The following is a 25,211-nucleotide window of genomic DNA, read 5'->3' on the forward strand; positions in this document are numbered from 1 at the left end:
ACTCCCTGATTGAATTTCATACAAGTTTTGCACTTCTGACAGGCTTTGATTGCATGTGAGGATATTCCCAGTGCAAGCCAAATTCGTCTAACTACATTTATTACTCCCTGGGTCCCATAGTGTCCTTTGCTATGTATGCTATTGCATACATAGCTTTCTAGGCAAGATGGGTTTGTCTGACTCTGAAAACCACATGCCTTCTATTTCTTTGGCTCCAAAGTTCTTTTTCCATGACTGAATTTCACTGTCCTCATAGGCATTGTGTAGATTTTCATCTTCTAAGACAGTGAAGTTCAATACATGTAGTGGGCCCATTCTCACAGCATATTTGGTGGTGATATTAGCCCTATGGTTTTCTTATAGGGAAAAACAGGGGAGTTAACTTAAATATTATATGTGGGTTCAGAAGGGTGAGCAGGAGACAGGAATGGACAATAGGTGGGGACTTAACAAGTTAGTGAAACTACGTTTAACTGTTAGGGGAAATGACTGTTGACAGAAGTGACAATTAGGCCTAACTGTCACCCTGTTCCATCTAGACAAGGGATAAACTCAGAGTATAATAAATACACACACTATGAGAACTTCAAGGTACGAATAAAACACACAGGGAAATAGTTTAATTGTTTTTTGAGAGGATAGGAGAGGGGTTTGAGGTGAACCTATGTCTAACTGCCCAGGACTGGAATCAAAAAGGGTAAGTTCCTTAGCCAACCCAGCTTCTGCCAGGTTTGACAGCTTGGCTAAGGACCTGAGGGAGAGGGCTTGGATTTGGGTTCTCACAACTGATCCAGAGATGTCTTCAGGATACGGAACCAACTCCTCTACAGCTGATGATCCAAAAGTAACCAGGTAGGGAGAGATGTCTGCAAATTGTCCACCAGAACATAGGCCTCTTCCCTACTCAGAGTTGACTTGCAGGATGATGTCTTCAGCCTTTACAACTTTCACCACTCTCCAAGTTCCCAGGTCAAATATGGACTGCTGATTGTACTTCTGCTCCAACCCCTCACAAAACAGCAATGTCTATTGCTTAGCTTTTTCCTCCCTACCCCTTCATTCTATTCAGAATGTCCATGACTTCCAGCCAAGGCTTTCCCTAATATACTTGCAAAAATCTGCCTTTATACTTTTAAAGCCTATACCTATTATAGTTTCCTACTTATACTGGGTCTTTCCCCAATGAGTGTGATTTGCAGTGGACCACTGCCACTTCCTTAGGCAATTGTATAGCCTTGAGTTCCATTATTAGGCTTGCATGTGCTATCTGTTTCCCTCCACTTGTAATATATGCTCTATGCTTCCATATCTCTCCAGTGGTGTGTATTAATCAAAATCCATACTTGGAATCTGTAAAGATGTTCACCCTTTTATCTTTTCAAATGTGCAATGCCCTTATCAGTGCCACCAATTCTGCCCCTTGACCTCTCATGTCTTCTGGCAGAGATCCATACTATAGTGTTTCTGACTAACTGCTGTTGCTCCTGAAAATCATTCACTTTGATACATAAAACTAGAGCTGTCTGGGCTTATCAATGGTGTATCTTTTAAGTCCATTCTGGACATTTCCACTAAGGATATAGTTTCTTCACAGTCATGAATTGATTCTCCCTTGAGTGGCAAATCTGGAAGTAGAGTTGCTAGGTTTAAAATGTTGCAACGTTTCAATGTGATGTTCTCATTGCTTAATAAGACAATTTCATACTGTGACAATCTTTGGTGAGTGAAAGCTTTTGAGATACATTTTTTCAATATTGCTTCTATCTGGTGGGCAGAGTGAACACTATGTTTGGATCCCAGGACTAAATCCATAGATTTTTGAATCATTAATGCTGTGGCTGCCACTGCTCAGAGACATGGGATCATGCCTCTGGCAACTGTGTCTAATATTGAGCTATAGTATGCCATGGGTCTAAAACTGGGTCCTAGGCTTTGCACTAAAACTGCAGAAGCTACCTCTTGTGCCTCATGTACAAATAGATGGAAATCTTGGTCATAATCAGGAATTCCAAGTGCTGGTGCTGTTATGATGGATTCTTTGAGTTTGGCTAGTATTTGGTGATGTTCAGCTGTGAGTCTTAAAGGTTCTGTGACCTCTTTTCTAGTTAGGTTCATGAGACACTTGGTTATTTGGCTGTAACATTGTCTACAGAAACCTGTTACTCCAAGAATTGCTTGAAGTTGCTTTTTTTGTTGGGGGGGGGGGCACACTGAGCTTTTGGATATCAGCCACTCTTTGAGATTTTTCTTGTTCCTTTTTCAAAAATGAATCTTAAGTATTCCACCTTGGGCATAAATCATTGCAATTGAGATTTTGATACTTTGTGACCTCTTTTGTGAAGCTCTATTAGGAGTTTTGTACTGTCATTAAGGCAAGCTCTTGAAATCAGACTGGCAATGAGGATGTCATCCACAAAGTGTATGATCTTACTTTCTTTAAATACTATGGATTTTAAATCTTGTTTTAAGATTTGGCAGAACAAATTTCCACTTTCACAGAAATGTTGAGGCAAATGGAACCAACAGAACTGATTTCCATTCTAAGTAAAAGCAAAAATCTTTTGGCTTTCCTTGTCAATGGGTATTGTTATATCCATATCCTGAGAAATTTAGATGTCACCTTGATTGACAAAGGAGGCAGTTGAAGAGATTGGAATGTTCCCAGATACTGTGAGTCAGGGGCAAAAGTCAGTTGGCCTGGGAGTATAAATAACCCTAACAGCCACCTGGAGGGGCTTTTGGTCTTTGGTCTTTGGGCTTGGGTCCCTGGGTGGTGAAGGGAGGCTGGGAGGTCTATGAAGAAGAGCGTTGGTAGGAACTGAATATTTCCTGAAGACTGTGAGAGCTGGTGCATCACCAAACACTGATAGTGAGAAAGCTGAGAGAATAAAACCACCAATACAGCTGCATCAAGAGCAGTCACCATTCTCTGGCTTGGCAGTGGCCAGGCTTGGCCAGAGGGGTTGTGAAGAACAAAGCTCCAGCTTCTACTAAATCAATAGCCTCCAGTCCTAAGTGTTAATTAATTAATTATAGGTATTAGATTGACAGGGTCTCAAATCCCAATCCTTATCCTGTTTATCCTTTCCCTAATTATAGATTATAGATAAAGAGTGTTTAATAAGTACCTTCCTGAGTGGTCTTTATATCATGACTCTTGGGGAGGGAGCTAATGCAGTCAGATAAGAAATGTGATCCAAGGCTAATCAGAGCCCTATATTAATAATTTATCCAACCCCAGGTTGGACCTGAAAGGGTTACCCATCCACCTAACCTTTTGGAGTCCTCCCTGGGCAATTGTTATTGAAAGGGGAAATTAGTATCTAGCAAGGGTGATTGGGGTTGGTATTTCCCCCATCATCTGCACCTAGGGAGAATACAGAGGTACATCTGTATTACTGCATACCTATATCTCCCTAGGACCTCTTTTCTTTATAAAAGTATTGAAAAGTAGGCACTGCACAGATCTATCATGGTATAAAATTTTTAATTACTAGGAATTTCAGCCAGGATACTAGATGGACTTAGAATGACAGGGTGACTTTTGATGATGAAATAATTTATTGCCCTTACATTTTGTACAAATCTCCACTGCACATTGCCTTTCTCATATAATTTTGGTTTCTTTATAGGCATTATGGGTGTGATGTACTCTGAAATTACTGGTACCAAGATTTTCTGCTGGATCAGACTGTTTATGATTGGGGTGATTCTGTCTATTGCTTCTTTGCTTAATTTGTATTGGAGTATTTTAGGAAGTGTTCCTTCCTTCACTTTAACTTTTACTGGTATTGCAGATTTTAAAATCCCTTACATCTATTGACTGTTTTGCCCATACTTCTTGAGGAACTTCTTTGGGGATTTCAAAGATTGTGTTTGACTCATGATCTTTTATTTTATCCACTTGCCCCAGGAAAAGCAATGGATGGTGTTTCAATGGCAAATGTAGGAAAATCTTTCTAGATGTGTCACATTGTATTGTAGCTCCTATTTTACACAAAAAGTCTCTACCCAGAAGATATGATGAACATCCAGGTATTAACAGGAATGTGTGTTCTGTAGTTAAGGGCCCTAGAGTTACCATTTTTTATTTTAGTTTTGGTACTTTCTGTTTTTCCTGTGGCTCCCATAACTTTTTATTTATTTATTTTTTTTATTTTAAACCCTTAACTTCTGTGAATTGACTTTTAAGTGGAAGAGTGGTAAGGGTAGGCAATGGGGGTCAAGTGACTTGCCCAGGGTCACACAGCTGGGAAGTGTCTGAGGCCGGATTTGAACCTAGGACCTCCCATCTCTAGGCCTGGCTCTCAATCCACTGAGCTACCCAGCTGCCCTCCCATAACTTTTATAGAACCCACGATTTTGCTTTCCTCAGATATTTTTAGCACTGAGTGTGTAGCACCTGTGTCAATTAATGCTGGATATATTTCTGTTCCCACTTTTATCATTACACGTGGCTCAGTATTTTTAGGTTCTTGAAATACTGGAATCATTGGTGCTTGTAATTCTATTTTCCCCAAATCCCATTCTTGGTCCAGTGTTCGTATGTAAGAATTATTGACAGATACAGATTCTTGATTTGAGAATTCACTTTGCAATCCCTCTGCTTTTTGCATTGGAATTGCTTGAGCATGAAGATTTAAGGATGTTGGGATGTCTTTGTTGTTTTAAGATTCCGTATGTGTTTTTGACTTAAATTCTTCCACATTAGGATTTAATTTTATAGTGTTGTAATATATCAGTGACATTTCCTTTTTTTGTATCATCACTTTTGATTATCTCTTCAGGTCTTCTCATGAGAATCTCTGGAGATATTGCTTGGTCTCACTCATTGGTCTTTTGTACTAACTTTTGTCCCTCGCAGTTGGTGAAACTTTTTGTTTTTGCATAATTAGAATTCCCTGCTAATTGTGATTCTACTATATTTGTTTGTTGCTTTAGTTCCCTATCATTAGTTTGTGAATTGTAGTTTCCCCTAATAAGTTGTTTTTGGTTTGTGCTGAAAATACTTTTAAGTTATTATTGCTAAAAACTGTTTCTTTGTCTTCTTGGTTTGCTAAATCATTTTTTACTGGCCAGTTTATTGTAAGTGTACCCTTTGTTGTTACAATATTTACATTCCCTTCTCCCCTTGTGTCTTTATCCATTGTTCCATAAACCTTACTCCACATTTCCTCAATATCTTTCTATAATTGCATTTCATCATTTTCCAGTTCCTTAGTTTTGTGTTTTGTTTTTACACCCACTAATTCTATATCAATGCAATTTCCCCAAGTCATTTTCCCAATTCCTTTTCTCTTGTTTGCTTTTTGCATTCACCCCTTGCATCTGGCTTCATAATTGGCTTTGTTTGGCAGCACCTGAGACTACCTGCAAATAACGTGGTCTTTCCCCTTGTTTCTAAATTTGGGGCTTGCAATGAATTCTTGCAATTACAATGGCAACATTTTGTATTTGTTCATGTATTGTTGTTACTATACTTTGTGTTGCTTTTCCAGGACCCATTTTTGTTTTTAACTTGAACTAATTGTGCCTTTAAATGACAGTTACGGACTACATGTCCCAATTTTCCACATAGGAAACACTTGAGCAAATTTCTTCTTTGATTGTTTTGTGTGTAATTTCTTGTGGGTCTGTATGACTGCAGAACAGCTAGATTTTTTATTTCCTCAATTTCTTTTTATTTAATTGTGCTATTTGCCTCCTTGAGCTTGGTTTTAAGCTCTTTCATTATTTCATCCTTTTCATTTAAGATTTCTTTATGACTTGTAAATATATAAGTTGCAGTTTTTCTTAAATCTTCCAGACTTAGTGTTTCCCAGTCTGGGCACTGAAGTTTAAAATATGATCTAATAGATGTATTACTGCCTTTCACAAATTGTCTCCTTATGTGTTGGAGATTTTGTTCATTTAAATTATCGAAGCCAAGCACATCCTCTGATATTTTAATCACCTAATCAAGGAACTTTGATGGATGTTCCCCACTCTCCTGCCTCAACTTCTCAAATTGTCCCCAAGTATCTGCTTTTTTTGAAAAACTTTTCATTGCCTTAATAAATCCTCTCTGGCCTTTCTTAATGTAGATTTACATTATTAGATAATTCTAAGTCTGTTCCTTCCTGTGGCTATGGTGTTAAATTTGGATTGTTCCTAGTCTCCTCAATGAATTGTTGCTTTTCTCTTTTAGGAAATAATTCAGAGAGAAGAATTTCAGTGTCTTGCAAATGTGGATCTAAAGCCTAATTGCTCTTTTGAATTCTTTCAAACATTTTACAGGTTTGGAAAACCATGAAGAAATCCTTTTCTTCAGACTTTCCAAATCTGCTGCTGTAAGTGGCTTTTGTGTTTTGATATGGATTATACCAACGTCTGCTTGTAAGCTCATATGGTCTCTTAGTGGCAGTATTGGTATTCCCTCTTCAGCCTCATCTGTATTTTCTTGCTCAGTTACATTGTTATTTTTAGTTGCATCTTGTTGTATGTTAATATCTTTGCCATTTTGTTTTTCCTCAGTTAGTTGCCTAACCATTTCTCTTAGATGTGTTAACTCCTCCCTCATTGCTAACATTATCACTGAGATTTCATTGTCTTTTGATTTCTTTCCACAGATCAAATGAACACATTTTTTCAGGGCATAGTATAATTGAATTAAAGAGAATATTACTCCAGCACATGTAGGCACAAAGGAAATTAAATGGTCTAAAGTAATCTTTAGCACTTGGAAGCTTTCATAGATGTTAAGCAGAAAATAAATATAATCCGGGATTATGCCAAAAAATAAGGTATAAATCATATAAAAGAAATATCCAATCAAGGCTAGATAACTCATGGCTAAGAATAATCTGTTTGCCCTGCTTGTATCTTGAAAAGCCTCTTGTAAAGGAAAGAATGTCTTTATGTCTGGCCCTTTAAAGAGCTGCCCTACCCCTTCAGACCAAGTGGTTTCTTATTGGCTATGGTGTTGCTAGGCAGATTAGTTGTACTGACTGGAACTGGTTTCAAGATGGCTACTTTCTACAGTCACACAGGCTTTTGAAAGGTATGCAGGCCCAACTTGCCCCAAATTTCCCACTGTTTTATTTTTTTCCCAAATTTTTGTAAAATAGGCTGTAAAACCTAGCTGGCTTTAACAAAACTGTAAGAAAACTCTCTTACGAAGGTAAATTGGACAGGGAAACCCTGGGATAGTGTTACTGAGGTTAGCCAAGAGTGCTGATTAGCTAACCCTCAGAGCCACTCTAACTGACTTTGGCTTGTTTCCTTGGGCTAATGCCCCCCAAAACAGGTGTTACAGTTAAAGCAGCCCCTTTAAATCCTTTTTTTAGATAGCACAATCCACAGGAATCCAGGTAGAGCAAACAGTTGGGAAAATCCCAGGAATAGAGGTAGTTTCTATCTTGAGAGGCAGAGGGACCACTTTCCAGTCCCGAGATCCAGAGAGTGCAACTGTCACTCCCTCCCATCTCTCCCCTCCCTCTTCCAACTGCCTCTGTCCATCAGTCCTCTCTCTAACATTCCAAACCATTTCTGTGCAATTTCCCCCCACATTTCTAAGTTATTTTTCCATTTTGATTTTTATCTTGCTATATGGTGTGAGATGCTGGTCTATGCCTAGTTTTTGTCAAATAATAAGTTCTTCCTCTCAAAAAGCTTGGACCTTTGGATTTATCCAATATTAGGTTATGGTGGTCATTTCTTTTCCACTTATCTATTCCTCTATTTCTTACAGCCAGCACCATATTGTTTTAATGAGTATTGCTTTCTGATACAATATAAGGTCTATTACAACTAGATCACCTTCTTTCACTTTTTCCCCACCAATTCCTTTGATATTCTTGACCTTTTGTTCTTCCAGATGAATTTTCTTATTTTTTTCTAGCTCTATTAAATAATTTTTTGGTAGTTTGACTGGTATGGGACTGAATATGTAATTTTTAAAAATCTTTATCTTCTATCTTAGAAGCAATACTGTGTATTGGTTACAAGGTTAAAGAAAAGTAAGGGCTAGGCAATGGGGGTTAAGTGATTTGCCCAGGATTATACAGCTAGAAAGTGTCTGAGGCCAGATTTCAACCCAGGACTTCCTGTCTCTAAGCCTGGCTGTTCTCAATACTCTAACCCACCTAGCTGCCCCCATGAATAGGTAAATTAATTTAGGTAGAATTGTAATTTTTAGTATATTAGGCCTATCCATAAGTAATTAATGTTTTTCTAATTGTTTAAATCTGATTTTATTTGTGCAAAAAATGTTTTGTAATTGTGTTCATATAGTTCCTGGGGTTTTTTTTTGTCAGGTAGACATCCAGGTATTTTTATACTGTCTACAGTTATTTTATTTTATTTTTTAATTTTTATTTTGAATATTTTTCCCCTAGTTACATATTTCATGTTCTTTCCTTCTTCCCCCAAAACCCCCTACCCCACTTAGCTGACGCACAATTCCACTGGGTTTTACATGTATCTAGATCAAGATCTAATTCCATATTATTGATAGTTGGACTAGAGTTATCATTTAGTGTCTACATTCCCAATAATGTCCCCATCATCCCATGTGTTCAAGAGGTTGTTTTTCTTCTGTTTCTCCTCCCACAGTTCTTCCTCTTAATGTGGCTAGTTTTCTTTCTCATAAGTCCCTCAACTTTGCTCTGGATCCTTACATTGCTGCTAGTAGAGAACACCTTTATGTTAGATTGTACCACAGTGTATCAGTCTCTGTCTATAGTTATTTTAAATGGGGTTTCTCTTTCTATCTCTTACTGTTGGTAGTATAGCTAAAGATTTGTGTGGATTTATTTTATATCATGCAACTTTTAAAGTTGATTGTTTCCTTTAGTTTTTTGGTGGATTCTCTAAGTATACCATCATATTATTTAAAAAGAGTGATAGCTTGGTTTCCTCATTGCTTATTCTAATTCCTTCAATTTCATTTTCTTCTTTGATTGCTATAACTAGCATTTCTAGTACAATATTGAATAGTTGTGATAATGGGCATCCCTGCTTCATCTCTGACCCTATTGTAAGGCCTTTAGCTTATCCTCATTCTAATTTTTGTAGATGGTTTTAAATAGGTACTATTAATCATTTTAAGAAAAGGTCCATTTATTCCAATGCTCTCTAGTGTCTTTAATAGGAATGGATGTTGTATTTTGACAAAAGTTTTTTTTCTCCATCTATTGAGATAATGACATGGTTTCTGTTGATTTTACTATTGATATGGTACTTAATTTTATTGATATAATTTCCCTATTATTGAACCATTCTAGCATTCCTTGTATAAAACTCATCTGGTCATAGTGCATGATTCTGTGATATATTACTGTAATCTCCTTGCTAGTGTCTTATTTTAATTTTTTTGTTTCAATATTCACTAGGGAGATTGGTCTAGTTTTCTTTGTTCATCCTGGTTTAAGTATCAGTACCATGTAAGATAATTTATCCTTCCCTATCTCTCTTTTTCTTTTCTCCTAGTATGTTCCTTTTTCTCACTTCCTAATTTTTTAAATATCATCCCATCATATTCAATTTATTCCCTGCCCTCTACCAATGCATATCCCTCACTATCCTAATAGTGATAAAGTTTCTTAAGTATATATCAAATATTTTAGTATCATAAATATTTTAATTATCTCCTTTGCATGTAGAAATGTAAACAGTTTGACTGTATTGAATTCCCTGAGTTTTCTCTTTCCTCTTTATCTTTTTATGCTTCTTTTGGAAGTTTTATTTGATTACTGACTTTTCTGTTCAACTAGTCTTTCCATCAGGAATGCTTAAAAGTCCTTTATTTCATTTGTGTCATTTGAAATTATTGTAAGCCCTGGAAGACTATGTCTCCCAGGACTCTCTCTGCTACAACTTCCCCTGACACCTCCTACTTCCATTGGGGGAGGTGTCAGGGAAATTATAAAAGGGAAAGTTTTGGCACCTTTTCCCTCTCTCGACCTTGGAGGCTGGCTGGGCTCTCTCTACCCTGAGACCCTGATCTCTCTCCGCACATTTTACCCTTTTTTCGTACCTCTTAGTTTTCCCTAGATCTTTCCCTTTCTAATTAAAATAAAATCTAGCTATTCAAACCCTAAAGTTGCTCTCTGATAATTTCATTAAGGGCTCTGATCAATTGCCCCTGCCAGGGCTGGGACGCTACCTTCCTTTCCCTTCCTCTACCTTCCTCTCTCCTTTCTCCCATCCATCCTACCTTCCTCCCTTCACTTTTCACCACACACACATTAAATAACTATTTTTTCCCTTGAAGGATTATGCTCAAGTTCACTGGGTATGTATTTCTCAGTTGCAATTCTAGATCCTTTGCCTTCTGGAATATCATATTCAAAACTCTTCAGTCCTTTAATGCTGCTGAGTCCTGCATAGTTGTGACTGTGGTTGAATGGTATTTGAATTTTTTTCTTTCTGATTGCTTGCAATATTTTCTCCTTAGTCTGAGAGATCTGGAATTTGGCTGTAACAGTCCTGGAGGTTTTAATTTGGTGATTTCTTTCAGGAGATGATTAGTGGGTTCTTTCAATTTCTATTTTCCCTTATTTTATGAAGACAACAGGGCATTATTCCCTGATAATTTCTGGTAATATGGCATTATGGTTTTCAGGTAGTCCACTGATTCTTAGATTATCTCTCCTGGAGGTATTTTCAAGGTCAGTTGTTTTTCCATTAAAAAAATTGTTTTCCCAATTACATGTAATAACAATATTCAACATACATTTTCTGAAATTATAAGATTTAAATTGTCTCCCACCCTCATTTCCCTCCCTCCCTCCTAGAAATGAGAGGCAATTTGATCTGTGTTATACCTATATTATCATGCAAAACATACTTCCATATTGATCATTATAAAACAGTTGTTTTTCCATTGAGGTATTTCATATTTCCTTCTTCTTTGGATTTTATTTTATTGTTTCTTAATGTCTTATGGAGTCATTAGCTTCCATTTGCCCAATTCTAATTTTTAGAAAGTTAATTTCTTCATTGAATCTTTGTTCCTCCTTTTCCATTTCATCAATTTTACTTTTTATTAACTTGTTTTCTTCAGTGGAGTTTTGTACCTCCTATTATATTTGGCCGATTCTAGTTTTTAGACAGTTGTTTCCTTCTTTACTAAATTTTTAAATATCTTTTACCAATTCGTTGACTCTTTCATTTCTTTTCCCAGTTTTTCTTCTACCTCTGTTATTTTACTTCTGAATTCCTTTTCTAGCTCTTTTATAAGTTCTTTCATACTTTTCCTTTTTTCACATGTTTTGGCATTATTGTTCAGTTCTGAGTTTGTTTTCCCTGTCACTAAAATGGCTTTCTTAGGTCAGGGTTTTGGGGGGGGAGCGAGGGGGGGCACTTTTTTGGCTTTTACTTATTTTTCCAGACTATTTTGTGATCTTTGCCTATATGTTAAAAGTTCAGCTCTGTTCCTGGGGTGGAAGGGATGCTGTCCCAAATTTTTGTTTGTGACTACAATATGTGCTGGTTATGGTCGTCTTGCCAATCCACTGTGAGGAGGTCTGCTGCTGTTTTGCCTGAATGCTACCTGCTCTGGATTGAGCTAAATATTGCTCCATGCCTCCTATCCCTTCCTTTCTGGTCTGTCAGGACTTGTTCATATTCACATGGACATCTCCCCAGCTGGACCACATTCCCTTTGTATTGTAGTGAGATGGATTTTCACTGCCAACCCTCCACATTGTCTCAGGCTGGAAAACTGTTTTACCTCATCTTTTATTGGTTCTACTATTCCAGAATTAATTTAGAAATATTTCTGGTAATTGTTTGAAGGTGAGTTTGGAGAAACTCAAAGTGCTCCTTCCTACTCTGCTATCTTGGCTCTTAGAAGCTATGTCAAACTGTTCATCTCTTTCCATTTTTTTCTTCCATAACTCTTATTTCTTCAAGAACTTTCATTTCATTGATAAAAAAAAATCTAACTCAAAAAAACCCCCACATCACCTCTTATTCTACTTTTTTCAGAATTCTAGTAGAATTTTTGCCCATTTTGAGTGTTGTGTTTATTCCAGGACCTCAGGGACAAGCTGGGCCTGGAAAGCTTTCAGTGCTCACAAAGAGGCCTGATCCAGGGCAAAGTCTGATAGTTGCTCTTCTGGCCTGAACTCTGTAAATTACTAACCTGAGTTTGGGTCTGAGTAAGAGTAGACTGCTGCTAGATTTAGCCCCTCTTAGCCAACTGAAAATCTCACTGGTTCAGTGTGAAGATTATCCCTTTGTCTGGGATTTCTGCCCTGGTTATTATACTATAGGCTGGGCTAGATGTTGAAACTGCTGTACTCCAGAGGTCTGAGCCTATTACTGCATCAGGCTTCCTCTTTCTCATGACACCATACAGGGCCTCTCTACCCAGGATGTCCACCCTTTTGCATACCTTTACTTTTTCAGTTCTGAACCCAAATGGGTAGATACCAAAACTTCTAGTATACACTGGCCCCCATTGAGTATCCCTGGTATGTGTTTGGTGGTGATCCATATGGCGCTGGCACCTTCTTTTGCTTTAGGTTTTTGGTTGGCTGCTCCTGGATATATCTCATCTCCAGTGTATTCAGAACTGTCTAACTCTCTATGCTGAGCTGGGTTAGACAAATGATTCCCTGTGATTTTTTTCTTTCTGGATTGCCCTATAAGAATTCAGTCTGGTGTATTTGCTAGATCTATTTTGGAGTTTTCTGGAAGGGAGTTTACCTGTCCTGTTTACTACTACTCTGACATTTTGGCTCTGCCTTTCTCCTATCCTGTTTCCCTCCAGAGGCCTCTCAGTGCCTATTGATTGAAAGGGACAAAAAAGAAAGATCATACCAATCAGAGCCCTATTGTTTATGTGAAGGTTTTAAAACAAACAAAAAAGGTATGAACAGGCAACAGCTTGTATCAGAAACCCCTTGTTTTTCTATGTGATTAGTATAAAATGCAAAAAAAAATAAGATTAATTATTTCTATATAGGATAATTTGGAAATGTATTCAGCATTAGAAATGATGCCTTCTGACAATAAATTTTGTATCATGTTTTAAATTCATGATATCCCTCATTAAATAGTCAATAGTTTTCTAATATCTATTTTTCATCACATTCTTTTAACAGCTCAATTCAAAATTCTACAGTATGTAGATTAAAATATTATCTTTTTAACAGCATTTTTAATACAATGGTTTCTCAAATTTCACAACATAAGAGAATTTAGGAATACAATAATAACATATACAACATTGCATCAAAAATCTAATAGTTATTAAGTTTGGAAGATCCAATTAAAGAAATGATAATAACAATAGTCAATATTTATCTAGTGCTTACTATATGCCAGTCACTGAGTTAAGTATTTTACAATTATTACATCATTTGATCCTTACAACAATCCTAGGAGATGGGTATTATTATTTTCTTCTTTATATATGTAAAAGGGAAAAATTATGTTTGGAGTGGATATTTAGGAGTTTGATCACCGGGAAATCGATTACATGATCTCCAAATTAAAGACCCAAGTTAGGATGACTTTTATGGTAGTTTATTTACAAATAGGAAGAATGAAGGTAGGGAAGAAGAGAGACAGAGAGACAGAGAGACAGAGAGAGAGACAGAGACAGAGAGAGAGAGAGAGAGAGAGAGTTACTCTGGCCTGGTCCGAAGGCCCTAACCAAGATGGGTTTCAGAGGCCCCAGCAAAGGGGCACAGAGGTTAATTAAACAAGGCTTCTAGCCAAGAGGCCTCCTCTAAGATGAGAGGCCTCTTTTGAGGCTAGGGCCTCCAGAAACACCAAGGAAAGGGAGTCAGCCTAACCTACCCACATGACAATTCAAAGGGAAGCAGTCTGAGGTCTCAACCAGAGCTCCTCCAAGGTCAAGTTCAAAAGGCAAAAATCCCCTTCACAGGAAGTTATCATCATATTTAAAAGATAGTTCTTTTTGTCACTTCCTGTGTCCACTTCCAGTACTATGTGGACAAATGGCAGCCCCAACCGCCCAGGGGGAGTCACTTGTTTTTGATTTGTCACTTATTAGCACATGTGGGTCATAGACCTCTCCCCCTCCCACTTAATTCTAAATTGGGTGGGTGGCATATTCCTAGTGGTTAAAATCTAAAGAATGAATAAAGGTGAGCTAATTCCATTTTCACTTATACCAGGAAACTGAGGCAAAAAGAGATAACTTGCTTTAATATTATCCAGTTAATAAATTTCTGAGACAAAAATGTAACTCATTTCCCTGTTCCATACAACCTTATAATATATGTGACTTTGGACAAACTACTCAACTTCCCTTGGTTTCAGTTAGTTTCCTTTGCTGTAAAACTAGAGAGTTAGACTAAATGTCCTCTGAAGTGCCTTCCAGCTCTAAATCTATGACCCATATTTTATAATCGAGGAAAAAAAGCTTTGACATATAATTTGCTTATAAATATTCATCTAATGGGATCTGAGATAGGACTTGAGCCAAGGTATGATTTTAAAAGGTAGGATGAGTAGTAAGGGAACTTCAGGAGAGAACTCTTGTCACAGACAACTCTATTATGTGTACATATTTGTATATTTTAGTAAGGTAAAGAGGCAGGGAACAGCTGGGTGGCTCAGTGGATAGAGAGTCAGGCCAAGAGACGAGAGGTCCTAGGTTCAAATCAATACTTAGTATTGATTCCAAGACAGAAGGATAAGGATTTTTTTTTTAAAGGTATAATGTGGGGAGCCAAGGGATTAAATCCTCCCCAAATACTACACCCCCTCCACTCCTGGAATTCTTGAGAAATGCTAGTAAAAGGGCACAGCCTTGAGGAAGAAGCAACCTTGGGAAAGAGATACTGAGATAGGGAATTTTTCCCTCCCTTGCTCCAGATGTCCAGCAAGTAGGAAAACAGTTTTTAGTCAAGATTATTTTTGTTGACTGTCTGATTCCCACAATGGGCTAGCTTGGTTCTCATGGTAGAAGTGATATATACATTACTTCTGGCTCTGCCAGAGAGGAGGCCAGAAGGAGAAGCCTGATGGAGGAGAAACATAATGGAATAAACCAAGACTGTTAAAAGCCTGCTGGTATAAGTATCTCTTTTTTAACCCTTTGCTATATTTTCCATCACCATTCTTAAGTGGAAACCCTCTTGCTACACTCCCTGCCTAGTATAATATAAAACACTAGAAAGCGCAGCAATAAATGGGCCATTCCTTCATATCTTTAATATCTATCTAAAATTACTTACCATCTTTGAGGGGGGGGGAAAGGGAAGAAGGGAATCAATTTGGATCTTATAATTTCAGAAAACATGTGGAAAACTTGTTGCATATAATTGGGAGAATAAAATATCTTTGAATAAAAAAAGGTGAGGAAGCAGGAAATCAAAGATTGAGTTCAGGATGGAGGGTTAACAGAGTTTGTGAAGCAGAATAGTTTAAGGAGAGGAAGGTTAGAACAAAGTTGTGGAATACTGAGCCTAGGTAGTTTATACTTTCTTCATTAGGCAAGGAGGAGTCTTGAGCAGAGCTTAGATTAGAGCAACATCCTATAAATATTACTTTGGCAGGATTGTGAAAACTGGAATAGAGTGGAGGCGAGAAAAGCATTTATTTACAATGCAATAATTATTGCAATAGCAATAATCTCATCAGATGATATCACAGTTCTGTGATGAGAATGAAAATAGGGTCAAAATGGAAACATTGCCAAGGCCAACAAAACTCCTTAAAACAAACTGATTTGAGGAGTAAGGAACCAAGAGGAGTGCAGTTGGTAGCCCGTCAGTCTTGCAAGTTGGAAGATCCTGAGTTCCATCCCTGGAAGGGGGATGTGGTACAATGGGAGAAGCTTCTAAGGCAAAAGAGTCACTTATCTTTTACCCTAAGGGTCCATTATTCAGTCTGCAACTGCTAGCCTGAGATTCCCTTCAGGGTGGATTCTCACGGGAACAGGGAACAAGCACAAGCTTTGGGGTCTCCAGCCTACAAACTATTTCTAAACTTGGGGTTCATCACTCCCTAAGCTACAAGTTTGGGGTTTCTAGATTCCACGTCGTCAGTGGTATTAGAAGGTCTCATCTTTTGCTTGAGCTGTCATGGCTCTTTTCATTTCACTGGTTGGTGAAACTCTTTGCTTCCTCAGCTTTCTAACTGCTTTCTAACTCAATGATTACCCAGTTCCAAGTCCAGATACCTATATATGATCTCCCACTTTTATCAGATGATTCTAGAATCCAACTTCCAACTCTGATCCCCCAGCTTAAGGAGTTAATGTCCTAGGAAACTCTAGGTTTGACATGATCCCCAGAGACAGAGAGTCTATTACACACATCCTCACCTCTTCCTGAAATTTGTTGGTCCCCTTGGTTATTATGGGTCTCCTTTTCTCTTGCCTTCCCCATGTTGGAACTTTGGCAGAGGTTCCAACTCCATAACTCACTATGCCAACATGTGACACATGGCAGACATAAAAAAGGTTAGGTTCTTTTCCCCTTCTTCTCCAGACTTTGACTTGTTTCTTACTGGAGAATGAGTCCAGGGATCCTTTGGGGAGCTGGAAGTCTGTGTGTCATTTGAGAAGTGTGTTTGTGTGTGTGTGTAAGTGCTGCTCTGTATTAAAACCCTATGTTAAGGGTGTTTGTGTGTCATGGGAGGAGGTCAGTGTGTGAAATCCTCTTTCCTCACTCGAAGTAGGGACTCCAATCTTGGATAAGTGGAAATAGTATCTGAACAGAGCCTAGGTGGGAGAGCTTGCAAAAACTCTGTTGAACTCTCTTTTTCTGTCTGGAATCATAGCAGATATAGAAGAAAAGAAGCTTCTTTTCTTCTATATCTGCTATGATTCCAGACAGAAAATCATTCCAGAAATCTTTCTGAAAATGTGAAACACTGAAGAAGATGGCTATTAAAAAGCTACATCAGAGATGGGAAAGGCTGTCTTTGAAAAAAGCTAAAACATATCTTTAAGGTGTTGACATGAATCTAGAGTCCCCAAACTTGTGGCTTAGTGAGATCTGATGAACCTCAAGTTTTAGAAATAGCTTGTAGGTTGGAGACCCCAAAGCTTGTGCTTGTTCTCTGTTCCCCTGAGAATCCACCCTGAAGGAAATCTCAGACTAGCAGTTGCAGACTGAATAATGAACCCCAGGGTAAATGCTAAATACCCTTTTGTCTTGGGTAGTCTTCCCCAAAGTATCAGGGACCCTTACCCAGGAAGATACACCGGGCTGGGACCATCCTTTAGTATCCTTTGTGTAAACAGCCCCTTCCCTTACACCCTAGCCTCTAGCTATGATTCCTTTCCCAAGCTTGATTGTATCCTGTCAGTATAATGTCAATCATCTCTCCCAGCCCCTGTATCTTCCCAAATGGTATATAAGTTCCCCAATTTCCTTTGTTCCTTGGAGTCGTCATCTAGTGCGGTGTCACTCCCAGGGGGATCAGGGAGCAGAGCAAAGTAGTGTTCAATTCTTAGACTCTGCACAAGGCGCAGCTCTGCAAAAGAGGCCAGGTAGCCCTAATCCCCCTTTCCCTTGATTAAAGAGTGATTTTATGACTATTTAGTAATTCTGCGTTTTTTCTAAGTTAACAAAGGTATAGAAGCAAATCCAGTCAGCTGGTATCGCACAAAACTGGCAACTACTATGTATCTGCTAAAACCAAGTTAGCATTTGTGATCAGCATCAGAAGTATCAGTAGTGTTAGTCCAAAGATCTGCAAAGTATTAAAGCTTCTTCCTCTTTATCAAATCTTCAGTGGCAATTTTGTTAAGCTTAAGACTTCAATGAACATGCAGAGGATTGTTGAACCATACATTGCATGGCATTATTGCTCTTCAGTAATTTTCAGTTGATGTCTGACTCTTTTGTGACTCTACTTGGGTTTTCATGGTAAAGATATTGGAGTGGTTTGCCATCTTTTCCTTGACAGATGAGAAAGATGAGACAAACAGGGCTAAGTGACTTGCCCAAGGCCACACAGCTAGTAAGGGTTGGAAGCCATATTTGAACTCAGGTCAACCTTTTATTCATTGTGCAAGGGATTAAGTGAAGTCAGTGAATGACTTGATTTACACTTGCGGTTATGATAAGATCAAGAAGTAGAGAATTGGCCTAAAGATTTAATGCCCTTATTGCAAAATCTCTTGGTAAATGAGGAATTATATGCATGGAGGAATCTAATCATGAAATCTACTTTGTTGGCAAACACTTCAAAGCTGCCAATTTTTTGTGGTCCCTCAAATTATCTCCTCTCTGCGTGAAATGAAGAAAAAGACTACACTTTGGGGGCAGCTAGGTGGTTCAGTGGATAGAGAAGTCAGACCTAGAGACAAAAGGTCCTAGGTTCAAATATGACCTCAGTTACTTCCTAGCTGTGTTACCCTGGGCAAGTTACTTAAGCCTAGTTGCTTAGTCCTTACTGCTCTTCTGTCTTGGAATCAATACTTATGGAGTCTTAGAACAGAAGGTAAGGGTTTAAAAAAAAAAAAAAGAACTATACATTTTTGGGAAGGTTGAGATGCTGGTAACAGCAAGATCAGATCAACAGGTCTATTAGAAGAAAGAGCTAAAGATCTCTATCACGATTATTTTTTTAAATGGTCTGTTAATTAAGAAAAAAAAAAAAAGACCAAGTAGAAAGACATTCTATTTTTCAAAGAACTAAAGGAGTGTCTCTGAACTGTCCTGGGAGCCGCTTAGCTTAGGTTCACTCCTGCCCTCTGACTTTGCCCTACCCTTCAGGAAGATGGTATCTTCCAACCCACAGTGCCTCTATGACCGAAAAAAAAAAAAATAAAAGGGGGGGGGGTGAGGTGAGGAAACAAAAAGTATTTGTCTTTCGTATGCATGTGTGGAGAAGTGGGGACTAGGAAAAGCTCGAGTGCTCAAAAAGCCCCTGATGAGAGCAGGGGGGTGGGTAGGCGACCCAGTTTGGTCGTCTTGACCCACCCCCCTAAGACGGGCACCTAGGAGGAGGCCCTCAGGGGTCGAAAGAAAAGGAGCTGGCTGGAAGACAGTCGGACCGTGGTGTCCAGACACTAGCTAGTGTAAACATCTCCCTTCAGGGATCCTGGACCTCGGTCCCCCGGGGCCCTACCTTACTCTGCTGACTGCTCTGTGTTCCGCCCCGTGACTAACCAGAAAGGTAAGTCGAAGGTCAAAGTTTAGTGTGAGGTGTAAGCAGAGAAAGCTTGGGAACAATTACAGAGCCTCAGGACTTTTGGGACCCTTCCTCTGGTGAGATTTGCTCACTGTCCCCGCCCCCTCCTACTTTCACTGTTCCTTAAGATACCATTCCTCCGCCTCCCTTTGATCATTTTCTCCCCTTTTGGCAGGTTTGATTTTCACCGTCTTCCACCATGAAGACCCCAAAGAAGCAGAGAATAGAAATTGTCAGCGTTTATCAATTTGTACTTACCTTTCTCTTCATGGGTGAGGCTGGTCCTGCGTAAGCTAGAGATAGGGGATTTGGGATGCGGAGGGCTTTCGGGGCTATTCTTGAGTTGGGAGTGTGGTGGGCTCCTGGACATTTAGGTCTAGAATTCTATTTTTTCTCTCCCAACTTCCACCGCTTTTCTCATTACAGGCCTCTTCTTCTCTCTTCTCTTCCTCTTCCTCTTCTTCACTTCGTTCTGGTTCCTCTCCGTTCTCTACCTGGTGTGGCTTTTTCTAGACTGGGACACTCCAGACCGAGGTGAGCAGGGAAGACTGAAAGAAAATGACTTAAAGGGAGGGAAAAGGGAAGGGGGAGTGATGGATGGGAGGAAAGGCACCTCTCAGACTACCCCCCACTTCCACCTTCCCCTCTCCCCCTTGCAGGCGGTCGGCGCTTTGAGTGGGTGAGGAACTGGAAGGTTTGGGAACATTTTAGAGATTACTATCCCATTAAGGTGAGAGTGGGATATTGGGAATGCCTACCCCCCATTTCCTAATACTGTCCCTCTCTACTTAAGCACCTTATTCTCGTGATCATTCGTTTCTTCTCCCCTTAACCTGTGTCCGAGGGAAGAATAAGACAAGACAGAGGTTGGTGGGGTGGTGGGTGGCATGTGTATAATCTGTGTTTACGCCGCCTTTAATTTCTCCCACTCCTCAAATTTAAGGGTTGGAATGGTGGACGTTTTCCCATTCCAACCGGGGTTGCTCTTTTGTTCTCTTGACTTCCAGTAGAGATAAAATTCTTAAATCCCTATGCTCTCTTCTAAAAGGTCGGGTGAGGGGCGTGGGGGTAGAGGGCTGGAAGGGAGGGCTACTTGGGGAGGGAAGGTCTCTCTAATCTCAGGAAGAAGGCTTTTAACCCGAGAGGTTTGGGGCGGGGGTCGGTGTTGGTGTTTCAGCCGGTGTTGCTCCGCTCCCAATCCCCACACACACCCCTTCTCCGCAAAGCTGGTGAAGACAGCAGAACTGTCCCCAGACAAAAACTATGTGCTAGGCTCACACCCTCATGGGATCATGTGCGCTGGAAGTTTTTGTAATTTTGCCACCGAGAGCAATGGCTTTTCCCGTCAATTCCCGGGGATTCGGCCCTTCTTGGCAGGGCTGGCTGGCCTCTTTCGAATACCGGTGTACCGGGACTACCTCATGAGCTGTGGTGAGTGTGTATGCATACTTGTGGGTGCGCGCGTCTGTCATTGTGGTGGGGAGGAGGCGGTCCCCTCTATGTCTAAGAAAAGAAGGACTATGTTTGGAGTCAGACTTGTATTCAAGAGCTGCCTCGCTGTAGTGTAACCCCATGGGCCAAATCATTTCCCTTCTGGGTCTCAGTTTTTGAATATCTAAAATGGAAGAAAGGCTCTAACTGCGAGAAGTCTATGAATTTCTATGATCTATGATGGGAGGAGGGGTGCGGAGGGAAAGAAAAGAATCTCACCAAACCGCCGTGGCGCAAGTGTACCGTTGGGGAAGACTGGGGCCCTGAGCTGAGCCCTCGGGTCCTGGAGCCCAAGTCTCTCCGCAGGACTATGCCCCGTGAGCCGGCAGAGCCTGGACTTCGTGCTGTCGGGGCCCCAGCGTGGTCAGGCTGTGGTCATCTTGGTCGGGGGCGCTAATGAGTCATTGCACGGGGTCCCAGGAGAACATTGCCTCACGCTTCTTAAGCGCCAGGGGTTCGTGCGCCTGGCCCTGAGGCATGGGTGAGTTTGTTAGCATGGAGGCAAAAAAAAAAATGACCCTGGAGACAGGGCTGAAACTACGAGGTTGGAGGGTGACCCAGAGTTTAAAAGCAAAGGTATTAGGGGAGAGCTAGGTAGATTAATGGATTGAGAGCCAGGAGCCATAAGAGGCCCTGGGTTCAAATGTGGCTTCACACTATCTAGCTGTGTGACCCTGGGCCATTGCCTAGCCCTTGCTGTTATTTTGCCTTAGAACCAATACACAGTATTGCTTCTGAAACAGAAGGTGAGGCTCTATTAAAAAGAAAAAAAAAAAAAGCAAAGTTATTGAGCTGGTGTGGTTGCCTTCTGGAAGAAAACTTGAGTTTTAGGAAACACAGTTGGGGCTCACACAACTCTAGTGGTAAGTTTGAGACTTAATTCCGGGTCAGTCAATGAATACTCCCATTTTCTAATGTGGTGCAATGGAAAGACACTTGGACTTTATAGAAAACTTGGCCTCAACTCTTATCACTGAACTAGCTCTGTATCCTGAGGCAGGCTTCTCTGGGGACTCAGTTTCCTCCTCAGGACTTAAGAGATCTCCTGGGGCAGCTGGATGACCCAGTGGATTAAGAGCCAGGCCTAGAGATGGGAGGTCCTGGGTTCAAATCTGGATTCAGACACTTCCTAGCTGTGTGACCCTGAGCAAATCACTTAACCCCCATTGCCTAGCCCTTACTGCTCTTCTGCCTTAGAACCAATACAAAGTATTGATTCTAAGATGGAAGGTAAGGATTTAAAAAAAAAAGAGAGATCTCCTAAGGTGCCTTCTATCCCTTGTGATGCTTCTGCTATATATGGTTCTAAGTTTCACTAAATGAGACAAAGAACGAGAAATATTCTGTAAGTCTTGTCTTTGCGGAATCTAGAAGCCTCCAAACCTGTAGCCTAGAAAGATTTAATGAATTCCAGTTTACTTAGCTTGAAGGTGAAGGCCCCAGGTTTGACCTTGTTGTTGTGGAGATTTTTCTCTGAGGGGGAAGTCCTACTTCACTTGTCTCAGACTAAAGATAGACCTTATTTTGAGCTTGAAGTGGGGATAATCATTCCCATGTGGAACAAGTCCAAGCTGAGAAACTCTTCTTATCTCCGGAAGCCTCTCCCACCAGTATATCACACCCTCCCTTCCAAGGACTGAACTCAGGACCTTCAGTTTACAGGACTGATGAGCTGCCTACTGCACCAAAGAGTCACCTGGCTTGGGCTTAGCACTGATGGGAATGATCATTCCCACTCAGGCTCAAAATAAAGTCTATTGTTAGTCCAGACAAGTGAAATTGGACCCACACACAACAAGGATGAACTTGGGGCCTTCACCTTCAAGCTAAGTAAATTGGGGTTATTAAATCTTTCTAGGCTGGGGCAGCTGGGTAGCTCAGTGGATTGAGAGTCAGGCCTGGAGACAGGAGGTCCTAGGTTCAAATCTTGACCTCAGACACTTACCAGCTGTGTGACCCTGGGCAAGTCACTTGACCCCCATTGCCTACCCTTACCACTCTTCTGCCTTGGAGCCAATATACAGTATTGACTCCAAGACAGAAGGTAAGGGTTTAAAAAAAAAATCTTTCTAGGCTACAAGTTTGGGGGCTTCTAGATTCCATGTTGACAGTCTTAAATTCTAAAATAAATTCAATAACTATTAATGAAGTAGCTACTGCATGCAGAAAGAAGCATATTTAGTTGTTGGAGATAAAAAGTTAAAGAAAGACATGGGCAATCCTCCTTTTGGAATTTTGGGAAATAACTAAAAAGCTTTAGCTATAATGCATACTATATATTTATTATATAGTACATTTAAATTGCCAAACAGTGCTTTGCTTTTACCATCTCCCACCATGAAAACTCCATAGGGGAAAGTTGGTAACCAACAAGGGGGGATCAGGAAAGCCCTGGTTTGGCATTTGTGTTGGCCTTTAAAGGATAGGAAGGAATTTAATAATGGATAAATGGGCCGCCATCTCTGGGATCAAGGAGAAAAATCTAAGTAGTCAATGATTGGAGAGGATAGAGTTCAGTTTGGCTAGGGTATAGAGGAGAGTAACATGATGAAAAAACTGAAAAGGTATGTGGTGCTGGGCACCAATCTAAAAGTCTGGTATTATTTTACTTAAGACAGTATGATAGATTCTATCAGATAGAATGTTAGCTGCAGAGACAGGGAAGATGGAGGAACAAATTAGAGAGAAACAAGAACTTATTAATCTCCAGACCCATTGATCCTCCTTACAGAGTTGGAAGGTAGGTGTTATTATTATCGTCACCATTTTGAAGTTGAGGAAACTGAGGTGCACAAAGATTTAGTGACTTGCCCAGGATTACATAGCTGGCAAGTGTCTGAAGCCTTATTTGATTTCAGGTCTTCCTGACATCTAGTGTCCTGTCCATTATACTACCAACAGGGTTCAGATGTGCTCAAATCTCTATTCTGATGATACTTTTCTAGGCATATGGCCCTGGGGCAAGATGGAGGCTGGAAGGAGCCTTAAAGGTCCATAAATCAGAGCCCCTCCTTGTATAGAAGGGGCACTAAGGCCCAGAGAGGTTAAATTAGTTACCCACAGGTCACATAGCTAGTAATTGTTGGAGATGGAATTTGACCTCAGGTCTTCCTGAGTTTCTGCTCTACCTGCTATACCACACTGACTTAATTCCTGTGAACCTCAGATAACTCTGTCCTAGGAGTGTATGTTGGCATACCAGGTTGCAGTGGAAGAGTCCAAATCCAAGTTCCATCATTATTAACTTCTGAGATCCATATCTTTGTAGCAACGGAGTGTGGTGTAGCTGAAAGCAGAATACTGAGCTGCCTATGTAGCCTCTAACAGGATCCCTGTGTCTCATCCTCACCATCTCTTTGCATTTGTTTTGGTCTTTGTCTTCTCTCCAGTTTTCTGTGCATTGTCTGCATGGTGAAGGGGGTCGGGATGAAATAGGGAATTAGGAATTAGTCTGTGCCTGACTTGACCTGTCTCCTCCTGTCCTCTCTATTTCCTTTAACTTCATCTAACCTGCCCTTAGTTGCAGCTAGGTGTCAAAGTGGATAGACCCCTGGGCCTGGAGTCAGAAAGATCTGAGTTCAATTCTGATTTGGACATTTACTTGCTCTGTGACTCTGGGTAAGTCACTTAACTCCTAGTTGCCTCAGTTTCCTCATCTGTAATAAAATGAACTGGAGAAGGAAATGGCAAAGCACTTCAGTATCTTTTTTTTTTTTTTAATACTTATCTTCTGTCTTAGAATCAATACTGTGTATTGGTTTTAAGGCAGAGGAGCCATAAGGGCTAGGCAATGGGGGTTAAGTGATTTGCCCAGGGTCACACAGTTAGGAAATGTTTGAAGCCAAATTTGAACCCAGGATCTCCCATCTCTAGGTCAGCTCTCAATCCACTGAGCCACCTAGCTCCCCCTACTCCAGTATCTTTGCCAAGAAAACTCCAAATGAGATAATGAAGAGTTGAACACATGGTAAACAAATGAATATCAACAAATCTCTGTCCTACAGGGCCTCCCTGGTTCCTGTGTATTCCTTTGGAGAGAATGAGATCTTCACACAAGCATCATTTGGGATAGGGTCCTGGCAAAGGACTTTGCAGGCAGCCTTCAAAAAATTCACTGGCTTTGCTCCTTGCATATTCTGGGGGCGGGGTCTCCTCTTCCGCTGGGGGCTACTACCTTTCCCTGTGCCCATTACAACTGTTGGTGAGTTCCTTTTCCTTTGAAGTTGATTTTCTCCAATTATGAGGGTCACTTCTTCTGGGTTACCTTTTAACATATGAACCCTTTTCCCCCTTCAGTGGGCTGCCCCATCGCAGTACCCTATCGTCCGAATCCCAGTCAAGAGGAGGTTAACCGGTACCACAAACTCTACATGGAGGCCTTAGAACAGATGTTTGAGGAGCACAAAGAAAGCTGTGGTGTCTCCCCTTCCACCCATCTTACGTTTATCTAGGGCTCTGCCCCTGTGTCACCACCACCCACTACTCCGATTCTATGCATTTCCCTATCTTAGCTCTAGCCCTTTACAAGTGTGACCCTCAGAAGTGGACTGGGTCCTGCCCTCACTTTGAAAACATTCCTTTTCCTTCTAATAAACACTCTTCCCTCCCTA

General features: G+C 40.3%; 1 protein-coding gene and 1 pseudogene across 2 annotated transcripts; both read left to right on the plus strand.

Moving 5' to 3' along the window:
• The first annotated feature begins 796 nt into the window (after positions 1 to 796).
• On the plus strand, positions 797 to 19,076 carry LOC123246322 (annotated as a pseudogene).
• MOGAT3 (monoacylglycerol O-acyltransferase 3) lies at positions 19,000 to 25,211 on the plus strand. Of its 2 annotated transcripts, none has more exons than XM_044673351.1 (8): positions 19,000 to 19,095; positions 19,286 to 19,382; positions 19,537 to 19,644; positions 19,770 to 19,840; positions 20,337 to 20,541; positions 20,908 to 21,082; positions 24,606 to 24,802; positions 24,898 to 25,211. In XM_044673351.1, exons 2-8 carry the CDS (start codon positions 19,310 to 19,312, stop codon positions 25,050 to 25,052), a joined length of 984 nt encoding a protein of 327 aa, XP_044529286.1. In that variant the 5' UTR covers positions 19,000 to 19,095; positions 19,286 to 19,309; the 3' UTR covers positions 25,053 to 25,211. The 2 variants fall into 2 exon arrangements, with proteins under 2 accessions (XP_044529286.1, XP_044529285.1); XM_044673350.1 differs by lacking the exon at positions 19,000 to 19,095 and adding an exon at positions 19,142 to 19,187.

The sequence above is a fragment of the Gracilinanus agilis genome, chromosome 4 (genome assembly GCF_016433145.1).
Source record: "Gracilinanus agilis isolate LMUSP501 chromosome 4, AgileGrace, whole genome shotgun sequence".
NCBI classification, from domain to species: Eukaryota; Metazoa; Chordata; class Mammalia; order Didelphimorphia; family Didelphidae; genus Gracilinanus; species Gracilinanus agilis.

Bases quoted from the DNA above. Each gene is read 5' to 3' on its own strand.
- MOGAT3 (XM_044673351.1), top strand. From the start codon at position 19,310: ATGAAGACCCCAAAGAAGCAGAGAATAGAAATTGTCAGCGTTTATCAA. The intron at 19,841-20,336 runs GTGAGAGTGGGA...TTCTCCGCAAAG, and splicing joins GAGATTACTATCCCATTAAG to CTGGTGAAGACAGCAGAACT. The intron at 24,803-24,897 runs GTGAGTTCCTTT...TTCCCCCTTCAG, and splicing joins TGTGCCCATTACAACTGTTG to TGGGCTGCCCCATCGCAGTA.